General features: G+C 36.7%; 2 protein-coding genes across 3 annotated transcripts; one reads left to right on the forward strand and one right to left on the reverse strand.

The window, feature by feature from the left end:
• Positions 1 to 1,504: 1,504 nt before the first annotated feature.
• atp10d (ATPase phospholipid transporting 10D) lies at positions 1,505 to 24,553 on the reverse strand. Of its 2 annotated transcripts, none has more exons than XM_079634899.1 (23): positions 24,335 to 24,553; positions 21,785 to 22,130; positions 21,497 to 21,691; positions 15,533 to 15,737; positions 14,755 to 14,840; positions 14,569 to 14,675; positions 14,325 to 14,456; positions 13,236 to 13,348; positions 12,612 to 12,864; positions 11,476 to 11,690; positions 11,116 to 11,292; positions 9,741 to 10,371; positions 8,418 to 8,515; positions 8,139 to 8,265; positions 7,861 to 8,045; positions 6,604 to 6,874; positions 6,444 to 6,520; positions 5,984 to 6,109; positions 5,692 to 5,892; positions 5,472 to 5,552; positions 5,098 to 5,202; positions 4,132 to 4,319; positions 1,505 to 2,735 (listed from the first exon to the last, which is right to left on the reverse strand). In XM_079634899.1, the coding sequence occupies exons 2-23, from the start codon at positions 22,069 to 22,071 to the stop codon at positions 2,519 to 2,521; spliced, it is 4,077 nt and encodes a 1,358-aa protein (XP_079491025.1). In that variant the 5' UTR covers positions 22,072 to 22,130; positions 24,335 to 24,553; the 3' UTR covers positions 1,505 to 2,518. The 2 variants fall into 2 exon arrangements, with proteins under 2 accessions (XP_079491025.1, XP_079491024.1); XM_079634898.1 differs by having other exon boundaries at positions 21,785 to 22,042; positions 24,335 to 24,511.
• Positions 24,190 to 27,646, forward strand: commd8 (COMM domain containing 8). Its single transcript, XM_079634922.1, has 6 exons — positions 24,190 to 24,364; positions 25,008 to 25,163; positions 25,477 to 25,632; positions 25,759 to 25,911; positions 26,014 to 26,169; positions 26,923 to 27,646. The coding sequence occupies exons 2-6, from the start codon at positions 25,119 to 25,121 to the stop codon at positions 26,941 to 26,943; spliced, it is 531 nt and encodes a 176-aa protein (XP_079491048.1). The 5' UTR covers positions 24,190 to 24,364; positions 25,008 to 25,118; the 3' UTR covers positions 26,944 to 27,646.
• Positions 27,647 to 27,709: the final 63 nt, after the last annotated feature.

Consider the following 27,709-nt stretch of genomic DNA (forward strand, 5'->3'; position numbering starts at 1 on the left):
ATGATAATAAAAAATATAGTTTAAAAAAAATGTTTTACATGACAATAGGCTAAATAAAAGTTAATTGCCTCACAAATCGTTCCATTCTTCTTATTTTACTAAAAGCCTACTGTATTTGTTATCAATTTGAATATTTTACATCTGCACATATAAAGGCCTATTCATCTAGAAAAACCAATAATTGTCATTAATCAAAGCTGATGAATAAATATTTGATAATAATCATTTAGCTAAAACTGACATATATTCCTATTTGTAACATGTTGCAACCATCCCCAAACAGTGTTGCAATTGTCCCCGGGCACGGGGTCAGTTGCAACATCTGACTCCTTACATTCAAATGCAAATTGTGAAAAATGTAGATTCTGGAACAATCTTTAAATGGTTTAGACTATTAACAGATAGATGTAAGTTTATTGTATAAAAAATTGGTTTGTCTAATCCAAACCGTCTCCGAGTAACAGAGCCAAATGCAAAAAGTGTTGCAACTGTCCCCGGTCTCCCCCACTTAAAGCAGTAATAAATTCAGTATTTTTTTCAAATGCATTTATTTATTTGCAGTGTAAAGGTGGTTAGATGCAATAAAGAAGACCAATTAAATCACAATTAAAAATGCAAAACAATTGCAAAAAGTGTTGCAACTGTCCCCGGTCTCCCCCACTTAAAGCAGTAATAAATTCAGTATTTTTTTCAAATGCATTTATTTATTTGCAGTGTAAAGGTGGTTAGATGCAATAAAGAAGACCAATTAAATCACAATTAAAAATGCAAAACAATTTTAGAAAGACGACCAAATGCAATTCTGTCTAACATTACAATTATGTCATTCCAGCAGTTATAGGTTATATTTTGAAGACATTGTAACAATGTAAGTTGTTTTGGATAACAGTGAATCATACAATGTTTCAGTGATTAAACTGAGGTCACAAAAACAGTAGGCTAAGGAGTGAAAAATCACAAAGCAAAGATGCCAAAGAGGACACTGACACCGACAGACACCTACAAACAAGACAGAGCAGGTTACTTTGATATGAAACAAAGTCCCAGCTTTCAAATTCTGTCAATTTTATTAAGAAATTCAAGCAATAAATTGCGTTTCATTGAGAAAAATGAACATGTAGCTACTGTACCTGATATTTATCCAAATGAACCGATATTGAATCAAGATCGGAATCGAAACGCAAGCTTATTAATTGAAATCGTGAAATTTGTGTCAAGCACTAATAAAAACAGTAGGCCTACCAGTTATTGTACCAAGTAAACATTGTAAATTACACTAAACTTAATGAAATTCTGTTTAGTTATCAAATGTTTTGAAAATCACAATACACTTATTGTAATACAGGGCTTTTGTGTGATTTCTTTCCCCCAATCCAAGCTAAATTTAAAAGTTGGCATCCCTGATTTTAAAGCCAATTCTTATCTCTCAAAACAAGTGCTTTACAATAACACATAGCATAGGCTATCGGTTGTGATTATGTTATTCAGGCACTAGTCGAGTTTTTAGGGTTTTGAATGTTTTATTGCAAGTTTTACAAATATCACATATGGGTTAATGACTTTCAATAATGTTTTCAAGTCAATGACTCAAAATCATCTAAGCTGATCAATCTGGATTATTGATTCACATTCTAAGCATTCACTTTTTGCAGTAAAAATACAATTGCATTAAAGTACAAAAAGCAATCTAGCCTTTATCATACAATACTGGACATGTACATTTGTAATGCATGCAGTAGGCATGTTCACTATCAGAATAAAAACATCAACGACCTTGGGTCAAAAATACATTTGCTCCTGTTTAATTTCACCTCATTTTATTCCTGAGCAGGGAAAATTCAATTAATGTCTTTAATGTAACGTCCTCATGGTATCAACATTCTCCATGATCAGATATTTAAAAACAGTAAAAAAAAAAAAACATCTTTATTTAATTATTCCTAGTTTCAACCAGAGGAAGATGGTCATTTACATTTTGCTGGAATATCAAATCTGGAAAAAAAACTGTTGGAAATTGTGAGTTTATGTATATATGTTAATGTTTATTGTGCAAGCTCATGAATATTTTAGCCTCAATAACCAAAAATGGAGTATTGCATCAAAGTAGTCACAGTATATTACCATACACCACATCCTGACCCACAATTCATCCTCACAACTCATAAGGTTCTTGTGTGATGCTGGAGTGCATGTGTGAATAAAAATGTCACAGGTCCAGCCGTGTGAAACGTAAACAGTTATCTGCACATCTTTAGCCTACAAAAGCCAGACTCCCAAGTCCATTCTGCGGTCACTGGACAGGAATGAGTTTGCGATGCAGTTCATCTGTAAGCTCCACCCGCAGAGGGTGAGAGAGCCCAGGCACATCACAGTGAAAACACTCTCATTGGCCAGAGAAAAGCCAGCTCTGAATTCTGACTGGTTAAGAGTATTTACCGATCACTGAAGTGCAAGAATATACGGTCACTATTTAAGCTAATGACCCTGTTTATATGATCAAAGGGGACTTTGTAATTGATCATGAGAGAACAGCGCCTGGCCCAGCGATACGATCTGTTAAATGGGGCATGTCGGCATTCACACTGAGGTTTTGAGGGACGTGTCTTTGAGCGGCTTTGTTCTCCCTCCACTTCTGTAAACTAGAGTAATAGTCTTGTGCCGAGAGTCTCTCCATTTTCTGTGCTCTCACCAGGTCAGATGGAATGATAGTGTTACAAAAGGCACGAAACAGGATCCTGAGACACAGAAAGAGATAAAAAGACAACAGTGAAATATACTGTACCATCATGAGCTGCCTTTCAGACAAGATGAAAACAAGTGACTGATTCCAATAAAGTTTGTTCATTCAAGTTGAATGGGGAAAGAATGAAAACTTGTTTGTCAAGATTCCATTTAAATGACATTTCTCAAATAATGGTGTCATTTATACTGCTTTATCAGCTTTTTTTTATCACACTATACAATTTTAAGCATGCATGTTCAGGCATCTCAGAATTATTCTATTTGTTGGAAGTGTATAAATACTCGACTTGACTTTTGCCCCGAATTGCTAGTTTCGATGCTAGTTGCCGAAAGTCAGAGACAGTCTGCAGATTTTGGGCTTTCAGATTTGACAGATTTAACAGAAAATCACTCCTAGAACGAGGCGCATGTTTCTGCGTGAGTTTAAAAGTCTAGTAGTGTGTGATCCTCAGTTGTTTAGTGCAGGGGTCCTCAAACTTTCTTGTCAGCCACACCCCATAAGGCCCGTTCACTCTAAGGACGATAACTATAACGATAATTATAATATAGTTATAAATAAATATAAAAGAGTAGTAGAGTCCATATCATAACTATAAAGATAATGTCACAGAGAAACGATATAAATGGAATCATGAATATAATGGAATATAATTAGAATAAAGAGAGCGCTATCGTTCGTTGGTGTGGACACAAATACAGTTAAAGTTCTTAGTGTGAACGGGTCTTTTATTTTCAACACATTCGCATGTTCATGGTTCTCTGATGTTGGTAAATGGTAAAGGGATAAAATATAAAAAAATAATTTTGAAAGTGTTTTATTTTGACTTTGAACCTGGACTTTAAAGTGGACTCAAACCTCTTTTTTAGTAGTGATATTTGTGATTCACATTACAATTACACTAGTGTTTAAGGAACCCGAGCATATTAAATATAATATTAATTAATTATTATTAGTTTTAACTAATTACAAAAATAAAGACAGAATTTACTGTTGTAAATCACCATTGTCCTTTGAAATAAAAATAAAAAAACATTTCAAAATAATTTTTTTGTTTTTTTATACTACCAATTTACAATACTAATATTTGTGTCTTCACTTTTAACAATTCAAGTCCTCAAGCTGTTATTTTGGTGGAATACTGCTGAAATGCTGTAAACTTCTATCCAAAATTATGCAAATGTGTAAATAAAGAACCCCATTTGGGAAACCCTGTATGATGCCAAGTGTTTCTGTAACCATTTAAAAAAGCCTGCAAGTGTGTGATGCCTAGTGTTTTAATGTTTTAAGTCATGTAGTGTATTTAAGTCTTTAACATAACATTTTGGTAGTCAGGTAACTGGGTTTGACTGGTATGTGAAAGAGCTAATTCAGGTATGTGTGTGTAATACCTGGGTAGCAGGGCCAGGACTGTGGTTAGTCCACATACTAAATAGTAGAGCGGCTCCGACATCATTTTTGTCTCAATGCCGTAGGGGTTTGTAGGAGAATTGCATGTCACACACGTAATGCTGAACAACAGGGTAAAGGCATAATAGAACAGGACACTGAAGAGCAGCAATGTAGCGTGTATCCACGTCTGCATAAAAAAAAGAAAAAACACACATGACTAGCATTAGCATGCAAGATACAGAGCCAGACTTCCATAAATAAAGACATTATTGATAGTGCTATGGTATGCAAATTTTGTTACAAGAATAACTTGTAGTGCTGGAGTGCTGTTTTATGCAACATGCAATTTCTCTGTGCACGCTGAATGAGAATGTGCTAAATGATTTGAGATAATGCTTAAAGAGATATTTGATCATTACTGTACAATTATGTGGAGCTGTATTTTGGACCAGTAACATTTCACATGAGGGGTGGGGCAAATACTTCAGATTTACACTAACGTCAAAAGTTTAAACTTTTGAAAGAAGTCTTTTATGCTCAGCCAGGCTGCATTTATTTATTCGAATATAAAGTAAAATACAATATACAATAACCGTTTTCTATTTATCCCTGTGATGGCAAAGCTGAATTTTCAGCATCATTACTCCAGTCTTCAGTGTCACATGATCCTTCAGAAATCATTCTAATATGCTGATTAGCTGCTCAAGAAACATTTATTATTATTATCAATGTTAAAAACAGTTGTGCTGCCTAATAAATGAATCCTTTGGGAAAGACACTTCTTTCAAAAACATAAAAAAAGTCTTAATTATTCCAAACCTTTGACTGGTAGTGTAGATTTTATAGTAATGCTTGGTGAGGACATAGTGTGGCATGGAATGAAATAACTATTCTCAAGATTTACTTTTTAAATGACACTGCATTACAGATGATAAATGTGCATTTAACAGCTGTGATTGGCTTACCACTGTGCGACTCTCTATGACTTGATGCAGGAGGATAATGAGGAGAGCGGAGCCATTGATTGGAGAGCCAAAGGAAAATACCCCAATATCAGACCCTGCATACGCCTTCATAGCATACAAAAACAATATGAATTATTATATGTGAGCACTGCTCTGAAAAGTATATTTGAATTGTATTGAACCTTTTAGACATTTAAATGATTAATTATATTTCAAACATTCAATTTGTAACATTGAATATTTCTATATAAATGTGTCCACACTTTTTGTTTTTGGGCACAGCCAAGATCTCACGTATCATTTGGGAACAATGCAAAAAAACTTGGTTCAAATGAGGATTACCCAGTAAAGTGAAGAACTTCAGAATGACTTACAGAGTAAGGTATGAAGAAACACACTAGGCTTTGGTAAAACGCATCGAGAATGGTCAGCCAGAACGTTGATGGAAGATAGGCCTGAAAACACACATAACATAACCACAAATAAGCCATCATTATATTCATACCATGTAAAACACAATGCAATTGTGCTCATGAGCTGAACACAACAGAAAGGCAGAGTACAACAGAATGACGTATGAGACAGGATGACCACCTGCGAGTTTTGTCCAGACTCATAGAGATCAGGCAGTTCTAGGAGTGTCTCGGCAGACACATCTTTGTCCAGCACTCCATATATGAGTGGAGGTATGGAGGTGAAGAGAAGGTTGAAGAAGATTAAAACCCACGAGTTGGTCATCGTGCTGCCTGAAAAGCCACAGACAAACTGGTACCAGAACAACAGGTTCACATACATCTACATGAAAAAAGAAGAAAGAAGAGGAACAGGTCAGGACCGCATTGAATCATAAGATAAAAGGAACTGTATAAATGTGTACATTACTCACCACATTCTTGTAGAAGAAATAGAGGATCATGTTAGCCAATCGTGTGTAGCACCAATGACCGTGAACCAAAATTAGCTTTCTCAGGAACTTAAATCTCGAGATGGCAAAGTCACTGGACATCACCGCCTATATGAAGGGAGAAAACAACATAAACAATGCAAGAGTGGGAAAGATCTATTCTGTTAAATTAACTACAAGGTTTTAACTATAAAGCTAAATCAAAAGTTTTTCCCCCTATACATAATACTTCACAATATTAATGTTTTCACTGTATTTTTGATCAAATAAATGCAGACTTGGTGAGCATAAGTGAGCATTTGAAAAATCTTAACAATCCCAAACTATTGAACAGTTGTGTAATTAGTCAAAATTGGACATAATTAGTCAAAACGAATAATGCAATTAAATGTTTTGTTGCATTTAAGGAGTACCCAAACCCATCCCTGGTTTCTGCTTGTACCTGCATGCCCTCCTGGCCTGATATGCCAATGCCAACATCTGCCATCTGAATCATACTGACATCATTGGCTCCATCACCTGAATATGAGCGTCACACATTTTAGTTCAAACTACATTCTACATGGACATTTAACCATAAACATTTCAATGTACTAACTCACCAATAGCCAGGGTCATGACCTTCAGCTTGTCTCTGACGAGCTGTACCACTAGGCTCTTCTGCAGGGGGGTGGATCTGCAGCATATGACTGAGCGACAGCAGCATGTGAGTTCCAGGAACGGCCCCTGTAGCTCCTTCTGCAGAGCATAGTCCAGCGTACGGCCATCAATAACCAACACACAGTCAGAACTACAATCATCTTTAGACGCTCCTCCATTTGTGACTTGTTTGATCTCAAGTAGTAACTCATGAAGTTGAGCCTCACAAGCCTCCTGAGGGACAAAGCACACACATACAAAAAATTTAATTCAGATTTCAGTTTTATATATATTGCAACAAAGGATTGAACATATTGGCATCTACCTTTGTATTTTCACCCTAGCATTTGCATTTTTTCTAACATAATATAAAACCAAGGCTGTTTTATTTGAATTAATTACATTTACAAATGAATGGGAATTACCAAAACCAATATAGGCTGAAAAGCTAAGTCAATTAGTTCATGCACTTCCTGGGAATCAAACCTATGACATTGGCACTGTTAGCATAAAGTTCTACAGTTTGAGCTACAGGAATGCCTAGATGTTTGGAAACAGCTAATATAAATATACTATATACTGTAAATATATTTTGGAATATACTTACAAGTGTGCTTATTGCATATTATACAAAACAAATATTAAATTGACAATAGTGGACAGTGCCATATATGTCATGTCATTTCACCATCCATACTTGGCTGTATGGATGAGAAAGTAATGACCAGAGTCTTCTGTCTCGTATAGCATGAAACAAGCCAGCTCCCGACAGACCAGTCCATGTCGTGATATTATCCGGCAAGTCTTCCACGAATTCTGAAACCTTCCACTAAACCTGTCACGATGCTGCCTTTTATGGTATCGACTGATTGGCGCATTACCATGACCAAAATAGCGTACCTTGCGCCATTTAATGGGATTCAGCAATTTGCTTTTTGTTCTAGCCAATTTGTATATCTGCTCAATTGTCATCAGTTTTGTCCATGGAATTTGTAACAACTTTCTAATGCACTTGTTTTCAAAAGCCTAGATGTGCCTTTCTTCCTCTTTCTTCAATGTCCACACTTCACAACCTTATGTTGCAACTGGCCAAACCAGGAATTGTTCTTCCATATTTTCGTAAGCTTTAGCATTACCAGCTATTTATACCAGGGTGTAAATAGTCAGTTTGTTAAAATCCTTAACTAAAATCTTTTTTTTTTTTCACCACCTTTACTTACCTTGCTGTCACAATTGGCCATCAGTAAGTGGTCTGTGGGTCTGAGGAGTTTGCAAGCAAAAGCAATATTAATAGCCGTCTCTTGTTTGTCCCCCGTGAGGACCCATACTTTAATCCCAGCTTCCTGCAGAGCCTCAATGGTCTCAGGCACCTCCTCTTGAAGACGGTCTACTATACCCGTTGCCCCTGGAAACAAAGAAAGAATCAGGCAAGGACAACCAACACACAATATAATTTAAGGGCAATTTTATTTTTGTTTTCATAGTCTTAATGTCTCACCCAATAATGTGAGATTAGTTTCCAGTCTCTCTGCAGATTCAAGCAGAAGCTCTTCTCTGTTTTCAATGCTGGTTTCTGCATACTCATGTCTCTTCAACCAGGCTTTGTATTCCTGCTCTTCCATCACCTGTCAATCACACGCCAACAATTTCTTTCAAGACTCAACCTCCATGTACAGGCATCTTAATGCATTCTATTGTCAGGTTACATTTGATGTGCTGTATGCAAATAGAAGATAATGAATGTTGCAAATAAGGGAAACGAGAGTGAAAAACGTACTTTTTTAGCAACACAGAGAGTGCGCAGTCCCTCTCTTGCATACTGGTCCAGGTGTTTCTGCGTCCGTTCAATTACTTCCCTTGAGAAACCATTTTCAGCTGCATCCACATGCGCACACAGTCAAAACAAATACATGAGTGTACTCAACACTGCTGTGACAATATCGCATTCAAATTTCGGAAAAGTAGGGCTACACAAAATGACAATATGGACTGGTGCATTTTTAATCTTCAACAGTCTCCGATTACAATAAATACTCAGTGTGCAAGTAAACTTATGTTTTCTTGAGAGCCACGTTTTAAGAGCACTGTCATGCGAGAGGTGCTGTAAAAGTCGAGAGATGTGAGCTTAACGATCGAAAACATCATCTATGTTTAATGTTTAAATAGAAAAACAATGGAAAAGCAGTGAAGAGGAATGCAATAATGCCTGTGAATGAACCCTTAGAGAGGTTTGATCTTTTGTATAGTTTTGGTCCAACAGAAATAGGCCTTTTAACCCTTAATACAGTATGTAAGCAGAAGCAATAGGAGATGTTAAAGATTATCACGTCAATTCAAACTGCATATGACATGTGCAGCACTTCCAGCATAACCATTTAAGGCTAATTTATTTTGCCCCTTCAAACACCAACAGTTATAAGTTTAACTTCATCAACCAGCCTTTTTGTCTTAGATTGTTTGAGTGATGGTTTGATTTTCCAACAAACTCAAATTCTGACGTAATCTGGCTTCACTGAGAACCGTTGCCATGACAATGAGGTAAATGTCCCTGGCAACTCCATATATGTGAATATGCACAAGTGCAACTGCCTTGGTGGAGCAGGAAAAACCTTTTGAATATGATGATTGATCAGGGTACATTGAAACCCCTGGATCAGTCTACCATCATGGCCATTTTTTTTGGCCGTTGGTTCAATATATCTTTAAGAATAACTTTGACATTACACACTTTTTGTGGCAGTCTAAACCTGACAGTTGTGATTTTCAACAATCTAAGCAGCCGACTTTACAATATTTTAAGCGTTTTTGGATGGGGGTTGTAAAAATTCTGTCATAATCTATTACCACCAGTCATTTTAATTTTCATATTTTAATGATAAAAAGACTTTTAATAGCTTTTGTTTTTGTCCACATTTTCATTTGAAACTTGAAGTTTCATGAACTTAAGGGACGAAGAGAAGGGCAAGATTATGCATTTATATATTAAGGAAGAAAACAGATTAACAGAGACGGCGTCACTTTTCATGTTCTCTGGAGTAAACTAACTTTAATAAAACATACATGAGCTGCTTTGGTAAAGCAAAGACGTCACCTCACATACCTTCTTCAGCCAGCTCCATAATGACGTTATCAGCTCCTTTAGTGTAAACCACCACCTCTCCAGTGAGGGGATGGCGCACCACCACAGACATCCTCTTGCGGGCAGAATGAAATGGCAGTATGTGGAGCAGAGGGATGGACAGTGGCCCTGTGCCTGGAACAGCCACAAGGACTTGCTCTGGGGACCGGCCCAGCAGAGTACACCCATAAGCCTTTGCTGCTTGCACCAATGCCGCCTCATCCGGGCTCTCTGCCTCGTACAGCAACTCTTCTGCTTCATCCTCATCATCAGTCTCATCAGCAGAGTTATCTTTGACCTTCTGTATGTCATCCACATCCTTGCCCCACGCCCCACTGGGGAACAGCGCAGGAGTGACAGGGACGGACGGAGTGCTTGAGGGGGTGCCAGAAGGTGTGATGGGGGACTTTAGCGTTTTGATGGGTGTTTGAGGGTTGCTGTTAGGTGAGTAGGAAGCCGAACGACCCCGGGCGAAGAGTTTCTTGGTTAGGCTGGGAGGAGTGTCCGTGTTTTGACTAGGTGAATAGGGAAAGCGCGGTAGACTTAGCTTCTGAAACATGGTCTTCATCTCCTCTAGAGAGCGCAGGGGTGTGCGAACCACAGGCATCTGAACCTGATATTACATTAACAGATTCACAAACACATATAAGAAGTATAATTTATTGCAAGCCAGAAGCAGGCACTGAATATCAATTTATGTAATATTTTGGCTAATTTGACTATGCTTTTGGCAATGAAAAATTAGTGTAGAATTTTTAGCACAGTTTGAGGTTAATTTAGTTTTGACAATGGCCTACAAATTGACTGGCTTACTGGGAAAAGCCCTGGGCCTAACTCCATCGCTAAGGCCAGTCTGTTCCTGCATCCATTAAAATACGGCACAGATTAAGATCAGTCTTAGAAAATCATCATTTACCCTGGTCTAATGGTTACAACATACTTTATATGCTACATAATATTACATTATATACTTTATATTATTACAAAAATATTCTACCTAGCTGATTGAGATGCCAAACTACATATTATCAAAATTGACTAATTGTAAAAAAAAAAAAGAGAAAAAAAAAAAAAAAAAGCTGTATAATTAGATGGGTTTTCAGGTATACCTGACACCTTCGGATAAATTCCTTAGGGGTTTTTCACATAAAAGCTGGACACATTTTTTAAGGTGCGGTCACATTTACAGCTGTTTTGTGACTTTTCAAAAGCAAAATCCTGCCATTTTAATAGGAATCCATGTGATGGCAATTTTGGGTTCAGGTTGGTCATGCAGATTTGCAGTGCTGACCAACAGAAAGCAGCTTTCTGCATGAGTTTCAGACAATCAGTTAATTAGTAAAGACTTGGATCATACCACGTGTCTTGGCTGAGTGGGTGAGGAAACTACTACGGTGTTGCAGACAGTGAGGGCGAGAAAGAAGTCTAGGATGTGAGAGATTTCAGCAGCTTCTTGTTGGAGAGGGGAATGCATGGGGGATGACAGTTTGCTCAGCTTCACATGAAGCTGAGGATCTGGAACAACAGCACACTCCTAGAGAAAAAATGATTTATGATTTTATTTACTTATGGCAATAAATACTTGAAGTGCGTGTTACAGTGTGTTACTGTGAAATGAATAGACGACTAATGCAGGGAGTAAAGAAATAAAAGTAATCAGACAAGGAAAAGTACACATGCAGAGTAAATGCCTAAGATAAGTCTTTTCTTTTCTCACCATGGTGCTGCTGAAGGCTCCAGGTGTGTGTCTGCGGAGCGTGTCGTGGACTGAGTGCGTGTCAGACTCTGCAGTGAGGGTGTTGAGGGACACTGAACTCCGGTTGCAGCTGAGCGATTTACAGCTCAGAGACTTCCTGCTAGTGCGTGACCTCAGGGTTAGAGAGCGTTCTGCATCGCCACAGCCCTGCGCCTCATACTGTTCCAGAGAAATCGCTGAGGAGAAACACACAAACATGATTATGACCATGACGATTGCTACATATTTCCACGCATAAACACCCATTTATACTTTTGATAAAATGTGTGTATATATACACACACACACATATAGATATACACAAAATAAAATATATTTTTATCTACAAAAGTTTGATAAAAAAAAAAAAAAAAAAATATATATATATATATATATAATTTTCATTTAAAGGGATAGTTCACTTTAAAATTAAAATTCTGTCATCATTTACTCACCCTCAAGTTGTTTCAAACCTGTATTAATTTATTTCTTCTGCTGAACACAAAGAAAGATATTTTGAAGAATGTCAGTAACCAAACAGTAGTCTGTACTCATTGACTTCCATAGTATTTTTTTTTCCTACTATGGAAGTCAATGGGTACAGACTACTGTTTGGTTACTGACATTCTTCAAAATATCTTTCTTTGTGTTCAGCAGAAGAAATAAATTAATACAGGTTTGAAACAACTTGAGGGTGAGTAAATGATGACAGAATTTTAATTTTAAAGTGAACTATCCCTTTAATTATGTTAATATACATAATATACAATATAATATAATTTAACATAATAAAATAAATCACAACTAATCTCATGATTTATTATAGGTTTTAAGCAGAGCAGAATAAAAAATAAAAACTGTAATATGGTAAATTTGGTAAATGTGTTAAATGGGTATATTTTTGTAATAAAAATAAATATCTTAATATTAATCAATTTAGGAATATCTTAAGTTAGCATGTTAAGTTTGACAGCCTAAAAACAATCAGTAAAATCATGAGATCAAAAATAAGCAAGTCAATCGATTTAAAACTTTTATTTAAAAAATTGTATCCTTATAAACAGCACACCCAAAGAATCAATCAGGTGTATTTGAAGGCTGTTTTGAAGTAAACTGACCGTTCTCATGGTGAGGGTACTCGGTTCCTGCCACAGTGCAGCGGCGGAACAGCATGCGGTTCTCTGTGAGGGTTCCCGTCTTGTCAGAGAACAGGTACTGGATCTGTCCAAGATCTTCTGTGATGTTCAACGCTCTGCACTGTACTCCTGTGTCCAGTACTGGGTTATACAGATTTAAATCATTCTGAATAAAATATATCTGTCCCAGCTTCACAATCTCTATCGACACATAGAGGGAGATGGGAATCAGCACCTACAACACACAAAAAAGAAAGAAGAGGAGGACAGCAATGTCAGATACATAGACAAGTAAGATTGGTTATATGCTTTCTGAAGTATTTAACTGAAAACCTGATTCATGAACTGTAAAGGATAGGCCTGATATACTACAATATCTTGAATATAATTGTACATGTAAAAATGTAGACATTTTAAAGGTTAAAAACGTTTATAAAAGAAAATAGGGCAACACAATACAGAATTTATGCAAACTAGATTTAACCCTGCATCAAACTATCATAAAATTTTACATACTCAAATTTACTGATAATTTAACTAAAGCATTACCATTAGATAATAGTTGGATTAGACATGACATGCATGTGTCCGCTCACTGTCACTCACCTGCAGAACAATGATCATAGTCCAAAACAAGTAAAAGGCAGCGAGCGCAGGGTGCGTGGCATCAGGAATCATGAAAATAGTATTCTGTAGTCCACTCAACCAAACACCATGACCTATATATCACAATCATATTTTTACTTAACTCATAAAAATAACACTATCCGTGTACTGGAGCTGCACGATTAAAGTCACTATAATTCTCATTTTGATACAGACTGTCATTTTTTATTTGTCATTGAATCATTCATTCAAGAGATTAGTTTAAAAACACTCATTCATTCAGTCATGAAACAAACAAGTGAAGCCTTTATGAATCAGTCATTGAATCATTTATTCAAACTTAATTTAAAAAAATTATTCAAATTTATTAAATAGACTGCTGTAATTAACATTTTGCTGGATCTCTAATAAATTACATTAAAATATAATATTGTTTAGCTGCCTAATCAGAATTGTAGGTGAATCGTGATCTCTATTTTAAACAAAACTATCAAGGAGACGTTTTAGACATTTACGAGCGAGTACAAATATGTACCAGATGTCATTTGTGCCAACTGCCATTAGAATATTAAATGTTAAGAAGATATGAATATGAGTAGGGGTGGATATGTATGCATAGATTGTACATGTACATATGGGAATGTTATAGTTTTAATTGTTTTATATTTTATATGTATATTGTTATGTTGTGTTGGTGTACTTGTGTGTGGTGTATAGTGAAGCCAAAGGTAAATTTCCACTTGAGGACAATAAAGGAACTAAACTAAATCATAATTTTCAATTGATCTAGAATCGTGCAGCTCTAGCTAGTACTTAATACGAGTAGGGGTGGATATGTATGCATAGATTGTACATGTACATATGGGAATGTTATTGTTTTAATTGTTTTATATTTTTTATGTATTTTGTTATGTTGTGTTGGTGTACTTGTGTGTGGTGTATAGTAAAGCCAAAGGTAAATTTCCACTTGAGGACAATAAAGGAGCTAAACTAAATCATAATTTTCAATTGATCTAGAATCGTGCAGCTCTACCTAGTTCTTAATAATTTAAATGCTGACACAAGTACATCAATGACCATAATACTGACCTACAGCAGAGATAAGGCACATAAGTAGCAGTAGAGCGACACTCCAGAGGACGTCCATGTTGAGTCTGCGCTCCAGTTTACTTCGTTTGTAGCGCGGCCCACTGTTATTCTGCATCGCTTTTGTCTCGTGACCTGCATACAATCACAAACAAGCTCTTTATCTTTCTACAATCTCATCATATCTTTTAATGTGAAGCTCTTCATCTTTCTACAATCTCATCATATCTTTTGATGTGAAAGTGACCTGCATAGACTACAATGCCAATCACAGTCTCCGTGTTCCTCACAGTGCAGCTCCTCAGGAGCAGATTTTCACTATGGAGTCCAACCCGTCCTTTACCAGGATGCTCCCTGTGTACATACAAAAATTAAAAAAGTTATTTAAAATGCCTTGTTTATCATTTACAGAAGCAGTTTACTGCTTACTCACATGAAGCCTCTGAACCGTCTCAGGTCATTGTTGGGATTTTCACACTCAATGCGACTGCTGTAGTTTTCTGGAATAAATTCAGATCCCTAAAGGAAGAACACATTAAAAAAAAAAATTATACACACTGTTCAGAGTTTTTTTTTTTTTTCACAATGTTTTTATGCCAAACAATTTAATAAAATTTCTTTTAAGAATTTCAGCATTTCAGAGACTTTTTTCTTTGTACTGTTTTTCTTTACTACACCCTACTTTATGCCCCACAAAAAAAGTATTTTAAGATGATGATGATGTGATCATTAGATGATCATTAGATGATCATTAGATGATGTGATTTAAAGTAATTGTCTACAGTAGAGGTCAAAATGATGTCCAGAGGGTATATTTGTTTTTAAAAACCCTATAAGTTCAATTAAACCATCAAAATTTGAGACAAATATTTTAAATATATGTTTGTAAATATTAAAAAAATTAATAACAAAAATTATTTGGCAAGAAGGCAAACTACAGCTACAGGTTTTATTTTACTATGCAAAAAAAGAAAATGTATAGAAAAACAAAAAGCTCACAGGAAAAAGCTGTTTTGTACAGCTAAAAATTACTGGAAACCAGATTGCACGGGAAGACACACACATTCAATATGCAAGTGACTGAGTCCGCTCTTACGTTATAAAAAAGGTGGAAAAATACAGCAAAACATATTTGACCTCATATATTTATGGAGAACAGACAAAAGCAATGGTGATGAAGATGACAATGAAATGCATAGGCAGGCACACACCTGTTGTAGCAGGTCACGGACCACCTGCCTCTGTTTGAGGTTGGTTTCTCCATCCAGGTTGGCAGTCTCGATGTGACACACTCCATTAGAGTCAGATGAGTGCAGCAACACCATGTCAGCAGGAATGATCTCATTACAGCAGAGACGGACCAGATCACCAACACACACCTCTGCCCAACGGCGTTCAACATACCGCAGATGCTTCCTTCAATACAAACACATTTAACATTAAATGCTTTATTTAGATTCACTATTAATATTGGATAAACACAACAAAGACACAAATGAAGAAAGGCACTTTTCTAGAATAATTGAAACTAATTGGTTCTTTTCTCAACACTCATTTTCAAACATGCAGTTCAAACAACAGTTTTGGTGAAATATCTTAAATATTAGACATACTATTAAAGTGATTAAATGATAAAAATCAGTCTACTTTAACAGTCGGATGACTATGGAATCTCATTGGTATATATATATATAAATAATTTTACTGTAATGAAAAGTTAATAAACTTAAAGGTATTATCCCATTATAAACCTAAGTACACCGATCAGAACCCTGGTGTAAAGCACCGGGGTCATGTATGATCCTGAAGGGGTTTATTTTGCATATAAATTACATTCAGTACTCTGCTTATTTAAAATGTGGACATTATTTCATTATACAAAACAAGCAAGAAAGACAATACAATACTATTACAGTTATGTAGAAAATTGGCTTCCAGCAATAACGAATGCATATATACAGTTTAGTGCTTATTAAACAAAAAGATTAGACTGCAGAATCACTGCAGAATACAGTATTCCAGAAAGACATGTACAATGTGTTTATTATTAGTTAAAACAGCCCTCGCAGTATTGATGGCACTGAAAACCAGTCTTGCTGATGGTATCATTGACTATCTGCAGAACCATTGTGAAACAAACTTACAACAAAACGTATTTAATATATACCTGCAGCATAACAATAACATACATGCTGTATATGCATTTCCAATTATGCTTAGTTTCTGTGCACTGATGTGCCATATGATTTCAGCACAAAGCATATTCAACATTACCGTTTTATTCCTACTAAAATAAACGCACCAGCCTCAATGCAAAGTAATCAAATAAGCCCTGCGCTTCATTGTCACCCACAGCAACCGCTCCAGAACAGAAAAACAAATATGACCCCCAGCGGCAAGGCGATCACATGGGAGCCTTTTTAAACTGAGCAGCATTAACAGCTTAGCTAGAAGCAAATGTCAGATAGCACAACGCTTTGGTACAATATTTATCAGGACATTAGTGCATGAAGGCAAAATATAAACACTAAAGTCAACTGTCTGTGAATGGCAACTGTGTACAGGATCAACATGACTACACAGCACAATATAGTATATTATATATATAGTATTAACCCTTGATTAATAAACTCTTTTTTTCATGGAAAGTGCAGAATATCAAAGCTTAAAATAAACCTTTAATCAAGAGATATTCATTTAAATTTATAAAGGAAAACAGAGATCAATAATAACTATACTTCAAGCTAACCATTAACTAAGAGCTGCACTAATAAAAAAATGACGTATGTGGGTTATAGCACAGGACAATAGACATGTTGGAAATAGATATGTAATGTAGCCTGAGCACAGCGACTACAATTTGCAGAAAATTAGAAGACACATTCGCAGCTGTGACATTTTAACATGCAAATCCAAATGGCTGCATTTGGAGATATCAAAGTTTGTTTCATTTGACAGTGACGCACCATTGAAGGCATTAAGCCACACCTCCGAACTGTTTGATGAACAAGCCAGTGTTAGGATCAAGAAACTGTCAAAAGTAAAATATCTGAGTCAAGTCATCTCACAGCTAGATTAAATAATACCTTACTACATGGTAAACATGCTGCTGAAGAACAAAAAAGCATATATATATATGTATACTGAATACATATTATGCGCTATGCCATGATCCACTGATAGCAGATATCAGCCGCCTAACCAAATAGGTTAAAGTACAAACTGACGTACTTTACAGCCATGGATTGTGTGTATTAAGTGTATATTTTCAATTGTGACGTTCAGAATGTTTCATGCTTTTACCTGTCATACACATCACATAAGCAGTTATTGACCTTTTGGTCAGACTTCCTCCGCTGTTGGTCCTCCCAAAGGTCTTTAACAGCAGTTATGGACATCACGAAGACAATAGGAATGATGGAGATCTCTGGCTGGAACGCGTTTACAATAGGCACAAAGTTCAATGCACCCAGGAAGACGAAGTATACATTGGCAAAACGATGAAGTTGCTCGAAAAGATTCTTGGGGATGAATGACAGAAAGGTGTACTTAGTCGTCTGGACCTTATTCCTGCAGTACGACTGCTGTAATTCCTTTACCTCTTCATCTTCAGTCCAACTTGGCATGACAAGCCTTCTGTTTTTGGTCAGATCTTTTGCCATGACACCTTGATCTAGGTCCAACGACTGAATCATGGCAGCTTGACTCCTCTGCTCCGGGAAGACAGTCTGTAAGAATGATCCAGCCAATTCAGGCAGTTTCTCTATCCCCAGCATGTCCAACAGGTCTCACCATCACTAGTTAAATTCATGTTTATGATTCTGTCCAAGTAAAGATCATCATGTGCAAGATCTGACACCTAAGAAGTGAGAAGTGCCCTTCAAAACCTTTGTCTCAACAGTAGTGTGTGGTTCAGAAACCTGTAATGATCTATAACATATAGACCGGGCCGCTCCTTATCCAGGAAACACTCCCAGGCATCATAAACAAACTAGACGTAGAGCTTTTTATGACTCGGAGGCAGTTTTTAGTTTTTGAAAAACCAAGGGCTGGTAAATAAGCAACATGTTTTCATTGTGGCGTTTATCACGGACAGAGAACACAAGCTACACTATCTATCACCCTGAGCCCTGGACTTTAGAAGCCCAGACTGTTATTATTATTACTACAAAACTTAAGGACTGCATACAATTACAACCATTGCTTTATCAAGGCTATTTTAATTGCATGTTGTAGATACTGTAAGTGAGATATGATTTATCTGTAGTATTTTATAGTGGCAATAGTCAAACATAGAGAGAAGGAAAGCAGGGTGTCCTTTGTCAGATGTTGTGTTATAAGAAATGAGCACTGGCTCAGGAGGTGGGAGGGGCATAACTGTGACATCACAGACTTTCACAACTACATTTGAAGTTTCACATCAAGACACTAGAGATCGTTAAAATATCTCTTCAAGGAAATACTGAATCATTGTTATATAAAAATGTCTTTACATAGACGACTGAGGAAGGACAAGGAACTAAGGAGAATCATTAATTCTAACGGGTAAAGTCCTTAAGAGCCCAGAAGAAAGTTTTGCACAATATGGGAATTATGCATTGTAATTTCTTGTAAATTAGCTCCTCATCTCAGAGGCACAGTGTTTGAATAGTGAATATGTGTTTCAACACTTCTTAATGAGAATAGTGGGGAGTTCCAAGTTTATGGAAAAAAAGTAATTTTTACTACCTATTAAACAATTTAAAGGCTTTGACACCAAGCGGACAGTACCAACATTGCCATCTTTCCAGCCAATTGAGCATATCGACTCTGCATCAGAGCTGTCGGTGATAGGGGTCACTCTGATTGGCTGTTTTGCTTAGCAAACCGGATATGACGAAAGCAACCCAATGAAAAGGTCAAGAGGGCACACACAGGCCCTGTCCCAAATGGCACATTTCATATGCACTTACGGTCTTGTGGACTTACAATGGCCGTCGCACGCGCATGTCCATTAAGTCCATGAGACCGTAGGGTGTCCCATTTGTCATTTTAGGTTTCAGAAGGGTGCTCACGAGCACCCCCTTTGCGGTTGATATGCGCCCTCAGATGCGCACTTTTGCAGAGCCCGCGCTGATGCAAGCGCCGCAGCAGACTTCTTCCCCACAGTCAAAGCGGCGTTACGTCAAGAAGGTTTCCTTCTTGTACAGCTTTCCTGTAGCTCAGTGGTAAGAGCATTGCGTTAACAACGCAAGATTGTGGGTTCGATCCCAGGGGATTGCACATACCTATGTATAAGTGTATAGGATAATGCAATGTAAGTCGCTTTGGATAAAAGCGTCTGCCAAATGCGTAAATGTAAATGTAAATGTAAGGTTTGGACTCGTAGGAAGACCGCGAGTGCTTAGGGTGCCATTTGGGACAGGGCCACAGAAGTATATTCTCAATGTATATTCACAGTCCTAGCTCTTCCGGTTTCCCTTTTTGAATGATGAATACAGACTACTGCCACCTGCTGGTATGGAGAGTTATTCCTCTCGTGCAGGTGCAGAACGTACATGCTAGTTGGCCACTGGCAGTAGTCTTTGTGGTGTGTTTTGGCCCAGAGACAGGCATTTTGAGCAGACACCACAATTGGTTTTCGTCACGCAGTTTTGTTTTCTTTGCTTATAGTTCTTTGGTGTGTCTGGGCTTTAAGCAGTAAAGCTATACTTAGTTACAGTTCAATTGATTTCTAACATTGGGATCCTTCTGAAGGATATGCAGAAAGACAGATGTTACACCCGGGCCGTAACAGTTCTGAAGATTTTCACTTTTACTCTTGCTAGCTTCCTGATTTGTCTTGTCTGATCATGACTTGGGTTAGGTTTCTAAAAACTGGATAGACTGCACTCATGTGTACATATGGGTAGTCAAATGTTATTCGTTTCTCGTCAAAAAAAATGTAAGATTTCAGAACGAGCCATTTTTACAGCTCTGCTTCAGTCTTTAATGCTGGTGAAGAAAATTTGAGCTGAAAGTTTCACAGTACAATGAATTCCTTTATCTCAAAAGATGAAGGAAAAATGTGTTCGTCATGATATGATCCCTTTAATACGCCACTGTCACAAGATGCAGAACAAAGCAAAGGCCATCACATTTTATCCATAGGCCCAAGGAGCCGGCACAGATTAACCGTAGGATCAAACAGACTGTTATCCATGAGCCTCTAACTCAAAGTTGCATTGAGCTCTAAGACATTATTTATACCCATCTTATATATATTATGGATATATATTATATATATAGAGAGAGAGTTGTAACTAAGAGCTGGTAATGGATTAATGGACATTAAATGTAAAATGTAAGAGCCGGGGCCTGATGTATATTTTGATAAATACATTTAGAATAAATACTCTCATTTATGGAGTTAAGCACTGATATGATTGAAGTTACAATAAATAGGAATATTTGTAGTTATATCCATCTAACATATTAAAAGTATATTAGCATCATGCTTTTACCTATTTTCACAATACAACTTTTAATACATTTTAAAATAATTGTACTAACGTATATTTTCTTAAGATATGTTTTAGAAAAATATACTTGAAGTTAAAAAAATTTTGTAAGTGTATTTATTTGCACTTTACTTAAAAATATGGTATATATATGGTATATTTTTAACTGTGTTGAAAATGATCATTGTAATAATAATACATTGAAAGTATACTTTCAAAATACATTATAGTATACAATAGTATATTGTACAAAGTATAGCTAAGTAAGTAATATTTGTTTATTAATGTGCATTTGTTATTGAAGACAAAGTGTGCAATTTGTAGTATTTGGAATAAGCCAAAGGTATTACTGAGCATATACTTTTTATTCAAATATAATACACTTGCCTGGTGTTTTATATTAAGTATAAGCATATTTTAAGTTGTTCCAATATAGTACACAAAAGTACACTAAATACACTTAAAGTTATGCTTTACTACAATTTAATACTAAAAATAAAATATACTTAGTACAAAATGAGTTGTTCCAAAATAGCTCACTTCAAGTTAACTAATCATTAACACACTTGAAGTATACTGAATTAGTCTGGCTGCAAGTATACTTAGCAATTTTTTTCAGGAAAAAAACACACAAAAAACCCACACTTCACAGAAACCCTGACAACACCAGATAAACAGGTTCAAACACATACTGACCCGCTGTAGACATGCGTCAGTGTGTTGTTTATTTTCTTGTCGTAGCGGTAACGTCTATAATCCTCCATGGCATCTTTGAAGGCAATGACGGTGAGCACCACGGCTAGGGGAATCATGGTAATCTCCTTCTGAAATGCTTCCACCACTGGGACCCAATTCAGCAACACCAGGAACAGGAAGTACAGATTTGCCGATCTATTGCCAGAACCCAAATGTGTCAGTAACACACAAAACCATCTAAATACAAACACACCATTACATCATTTAGACATAATATATTCAGCTCACCTGTGAAACTGCTGGAACAGATTCATGGGTATGAAACTGATGAGTGTATACTTGGTTGTCCGGATGCTGTTGTCTTGAAAGCCCTTGGAGAAGCTGTGGTACTCCGCATGTTGTGGACCACATTGTGATACCACCACTCTTCTCTTTCCACTGAGCCGCTGAACCAGAGGGTCTTGAGCGTCCAGACTGCTCTTAGGTGGAAGTGATGAAGGAGAAGTGTACCAGCCCCTCCTGTCTGTGGAAATCAGCTGCACACATCTGTGTCGAACCCAGTGGAGCCGCTCCATGAGGGCGACAGCAAGACAAAATGGTGAGGTCCCTGTCTGCACTACACACCGCCCTCGTCCTGAACACACATATACAATTACTATGAATACAGAGTATACTCCTTGCAATCTGCGATTTATTTTCTTTTTGAAAGCATGAAACCTGTTAAGTTGGCTGAAAGGCAGAAATTCTGCCTGTAGTTAATGCTATTTTCAAGTTAACCACATACTTCCCTGCAGCATGGAAAGAGGAAGGAATGTTTCAAATGAAGCAGCTTATATTTCACACAGGCCCAGATACAAGAGGCTTCACTTTTCTGAAAGGTGGGGTATGTAATTCTCTTTTTTGGCCATTTTTTCAAAATCACTTAAAATCCGATTCCTAACCCATTTACAGCCACTGAGTTAGAAGCACTGAAATAAAAATTAAGCAATTTAATCATCTGTGGAGCAGGCAGGACTCAAAAAACACCAGCCAATCATTTCCAAGACCACCTAGAATCATTGGACAGTAAGTGTGTCAATCAATCGGTCGCACCATTGATTGGTCCATGTTCTTTGAATGGGTGGAGTCAAAGGAAAGAAGGTAGGACCATTTGAGTTGTGTATTTTCAAAATCTACTGGCCGTTTTGCAAATCACATACCCCACCTTGAAGTTCTATGGTAGACATGTTGCAAGAATAAATCAGGAAGCAGAAAAATGACAATGTGTATAATAATCACACACACACACAGTGTGTGCAGATAATAGGTGGCCATAGATGTTTCGTTCAACTAGTTATGTGAAATGTTGGAAACAAACAAATGGAAACAAGCATTAGGTGAGGACTTTATCTAGCTTAACTAACCTAGAAGAACTAGCATATTCTATCCTCTACCCAACATTCAACATGCTTTGTGTAGGCTAACCACATTCTATACCAATTCCGAAATAGTATCTTCTAAGGCAAGGCAAGTTTATTTATATTGCACATTTCATACACTATGGTAATTCAAAGTGCTTAACACAGAAAGGAATTAAAATAATCACAAAATAAAAGCAAGGAAAGTTAAAACAGTTATAAAAGCAATCAAAAGAGATAAAAAAGGTTTTATTACACATAAAATGTAGATTGCATATACATATTAGTTATCACTCTCTAGTCTATATCCAATAATGTGTCTTCGTTAAATGATATTTAAATGCTTCATTTTATGATCAAAGTTCTGTAGTTTTAATTGTGGGGGGCAAAACATATTAATGCAATGCAATACAATGATGATTGATATGTAAATAAACATTGCTCAGAGGCCTGTTGTGTTATTAATTTGATACTCACATTTTAAAGTTTTTTCTAAAAATAAATAGTACATATATAATGTATGGATAAACCAAAGCTGTTTCAGTCCAGTAAATGTTTATCACGCAATATAACTATTGAAAGTTATTCTTACATTTACTTAATAAAAATCATAAAGATTCCACTGCAAAAACACATACAGTACATGTAGTGGAGTACAAGTTTTCAACATGTAGATAGTTTAGAGGACTTGGAAATTCATGTATCAAATGTAAAAGCTGCTAAATGCTTTAAGGATAAACTAAATGTCTCAAACTGAGAAACTGACAAACACACTTTAAGAAGCTCACACAGGCCTCTGAGATAATTTGCATAATAGGCTAGTTAGCCTACACATTTATTACCTAAATATTAAACATTAGACTCAGTTTCATACAGACTATCTATGGACACATCTATACACACATGTATCTATATATATACGGACACATAAATCTATATACACATATAAGTTAGTTCTATACATCTATAGACACATATTCACTATTAGCCTAACCCTGTTCACTACAAAACAATATCGGACATTTTCAACATTACTGCCGAGGGGGAAAAATATGTAATTGAAAACTAAATATAGCGGGCATGTTGTCACATGCTATGGGGTAACGTTAAGTTGCCACAATAAAACTTGGCATTAAACAGCCTATTGTATGCTTTTCTCTAAAATTTTAAGAACAACTGTTTAACAAAACATTCCATTGTTTTGAGTTGACCAACAACTGACCAAAAGCTTCGTTTGTACACATCCGGAAACACATCCGCAGACACCTATAAAGCAAGTACAATAAATGTGTATGTGACCTCGAGTAAGTAACGTTACAGGTCAAAAGGAGTGTAAAATCATAAATGCTTATGTCGGCGGCATTATGGCACAAGCTGTAACTTACTTTCTTAAAGGACCCAACTCATATTCCAGATAATAATATTAAAGCCTTAAACTTACCGTCGAGTCACGGACTGTCCACATTTCAGAGTAAGTATAATCCAGTACAAATCATGCATCAGCTATACCGTTATTGTGTTAAACGGTCCACCAGTCAGTCACATTAAATATATAGAGCAACTACATCGGAGAACTGCACGAGGCCGCCTTGCACGCAAGCATCCTGTGTGCTGGTGCTGCTCAATGGATTGATCACCCACAGTCACTACTACAACACCCACAAGTTTCTGTCCTGTGTGCCATTATTACATTATTACCATGCTTTGGCAATCTAAACAAATAAAACATTTGTATTTGAACGTAAAACATATATAATCGCTGATTACCAGCATTTTCATAAGGGATTTTGAGTAAAATATACATATTTTATATTATTACATCTTATTTTTTTCCCCTTTTAAGACATGGGGAAAGTTTGTCTTTTGCTTGAGAAAAAATAGTCCGAATAAGTAAGATTTAATTTAAATAAATGTGAATCTAATTTAAAATTGAAATCTACACCCATTCAGTAAATGTACGATTTTGAACTTTTAATTTGAAATTTTGTGAGCGAATAGTTCCGGGTTCGTTCAAGTTGACAATAATGTGTAAATGTGACAACAGTGAAATAGTTTCTTGGACTTTAACACGGAAATTGAAATAGTATGTCAAATGTTTCATTAATAAATCCCAGAGTACAAACAACTTCCTGAAGACACTGACGCGACAGCCGACAGAAGATGAAGTCACGTGACATTTTGGTCAGCTGACATCTTTGACGCTGAGGAAGACGACTGACAGCATAATGATAAAATTGCTCGACAAATTACCACCCGAAGAATGTCCTAAAGTAAGTATAATGCTATTTATAAAATGATATAAATGCACAAATAGTTGTATTGATTCTGTTTCGATACCCGTAGCACACCTTCTGCCATCAGCTTGAGATCAGCCGGGTCAGTGCTTGGTAGTTTTTGGCTTGTGAATTGTTTTGTTTGTTTCCTTTTTTAAAAACAGTTGGCATCACATATTTTTACAAAAATTACTATGCTATCTGTTGTATAAAATTGCGTAATTCTAGATGAAACTCCTAATATAGTAATCTTTGTTTATCAGCTTGACTTTGAACCCTGAAAACTTCAATTCCTTGTTTCTTTTGTAAGCTCATGCACAGGGTGGTTGATGGGGTGTGCGGGCGGAGTGGTCCGAGGCAAACAGATTACGGTGATCGGTGGAGTCTGACAGAATGGGTGGAGTTAATGAACACTCTCTCTTCTCTCATCCGCTTTGCTGTAGGAAGGGGCTGCTCAGATCAAGAGGTTAGTAGAGGAGAATCTGAACAGACATAAACGTGTCTGTGTACAGAATCATATAAATGTTCAAATAGATTTATTGGTTGACATCTGATTAATTTGTGAGATTGATTATTTTGTGCACGTCCGAAGATCCAGGAACTGCTGAGTGATTTGGACACAGCACGGGCTGAGGCTGTTGTCCAGTGTGTGCGGTCCAGGTTTGATGAGATCAGACATGCTCTGGTGGAGAGAACTAATGCCATCTCTAGCACACAGCTACAGGACTTTAACTGGCAGTTAAAGGTGCACCAAGCACACACATACAAGCATGCATTAATCATAGTGATAAGAAAATCTATTGATTTTTCCATTTGCTAATATTGCTTCCCCCCCTCTCCTTCCTAGCTGGCATTATCCAGTGATAAACTGTCAGCTTTAAACACCCCTCTGCTAAATCTCAGTCTGGACCTGAAAGAGAATGGACTTAAGAGATCTGTGAATATAGAAATGAACAAAGAGGAGCTGCAAACTCTCATCAGTTCACTAGAGGCTGCTAATAAGGTAATGCTTAAGGTTAAGGTAATGGACTATTGAAGTGCCCCTATTAGTTTCTAATTTTGGTTTGGAGTCTCCTAAAATAGGTTTACACATATCCAAGGTAAAAAAAATACTTACGTTTTCTTTTACAAAAAAACCCACCTCTTTTATCACATTGTCTGAAACGGTTAGATAAAGGATTTGGTCTCTTTAAACCCCTCCTTTCCGTTAGCCTACTCTACTCTGATTAGTCAGGTGGCTCAGGCTGTTGTGATTGGTCTATCGCTTACAGCACGTGTTATAATACAAAACGCCCTTTACTATATCTGCATTTCAGGAGGCTTTCTCAGCACTTGTAAACACAGTGACGAACGGTTATCATAGTGTTGGTTTTACCGCATCAATTCAAGCCCAAGTCTTCTTTATTTCGGAGCTGCATACAAAGTGGATTTAAATTCGCAGTGCAGAAAAGAGCGTCTTCTTCGACAACATGAACCAAACTCTTCCAGGCCTCAGCTAAAACTAGTGTTTAAGGGCGAGTCAAAGTAGACGGTGTTCAGGGACAGCCAAAAAACCTGCAAACCTAGAGGTTCGCACAGCAAGGCTGGGTTTAGACTGATGACTCATTTCAGGCAGTTCAGAATCGTTCTTTATTTTGGGAGACAATAACTCATCTAAATAACACTACATGAAAGGCAACATCCAAAAAATCATAAAAGGGGCACTTTATTATACAGCACCAACGCTTACCTCTGCTGACATTGTGTCTTATTTTAGGTGGTGCTGCAGTTGAAATGAAGATACCAACCAGTACATTTCCTTATAAAGATGATTCTGTGCCATCTGCTGTCAAAGAGAGGATTGCTGATGTCTGTATTATGAGACAATGCCTGCATGCGGGCAAACAGGAACCTTATGGACAGAACCGGAAATCTCTCAGTGTCTCTACCTATGAAGTGTTCATAAAGAGCTCCACAGATTGAATATTATTGTTCAAGCTACATCATTATGGACACGAGTTGACTTGAAGTTGCTTGATTAATGGTGCTAGGATAGTTTTGTAGCTGAGGATTTTACACGATGAAAAGCTAAACGGATGCCAGAGATCTTGTTCAATTCTCCATGAAATGCAAATTAATTTTGGTTTCACACCCCAAAAGGATGCCTTTCTAAATAAAGCAACTAAAAACATTAATGCCAACACATGAGTTGAGAGTTGTTCCTTTTTTATCAATGCGAGTCAACATAATAAGTTAATGATAAAAGGCAGAAACCCCCTGACATGGTTTGTGAGAACAATTAACCCTTTTACTTTTGTATCCAGTCCACAGTTAATTCAGTGTTCATCATGATTCATAGACTTCCCAGTTCACAAAAGTACACATATGTCCTGTGTTAATGCAACAACAATGCAATAATCAGCTCTTCACATTTTTCTTAGTGGGATATTTTATTTGAATTCATTCAAAATGTCTAAGATTTAAAATAAAGTATCCTTAAGTACAACTGTGGTTGCTAGGCTTAAATACAAACATACACTCAAATACAATCATCTTATCAATCT

The sequence above is a fragment of the Phoxinus phoxinus genome (assembly GCF_949152265.1).
Source record: "Phoxinus phoxinus genome assembly, chromosome: 14".
NCBI classification, from domain to species: domain Eukaryota; kingdom Metazoa; phylum Chordata; class Actinopteri; order Cypriniformes; family Leuciscidae; genus Phoxinus; species Phoxinus phoxinus.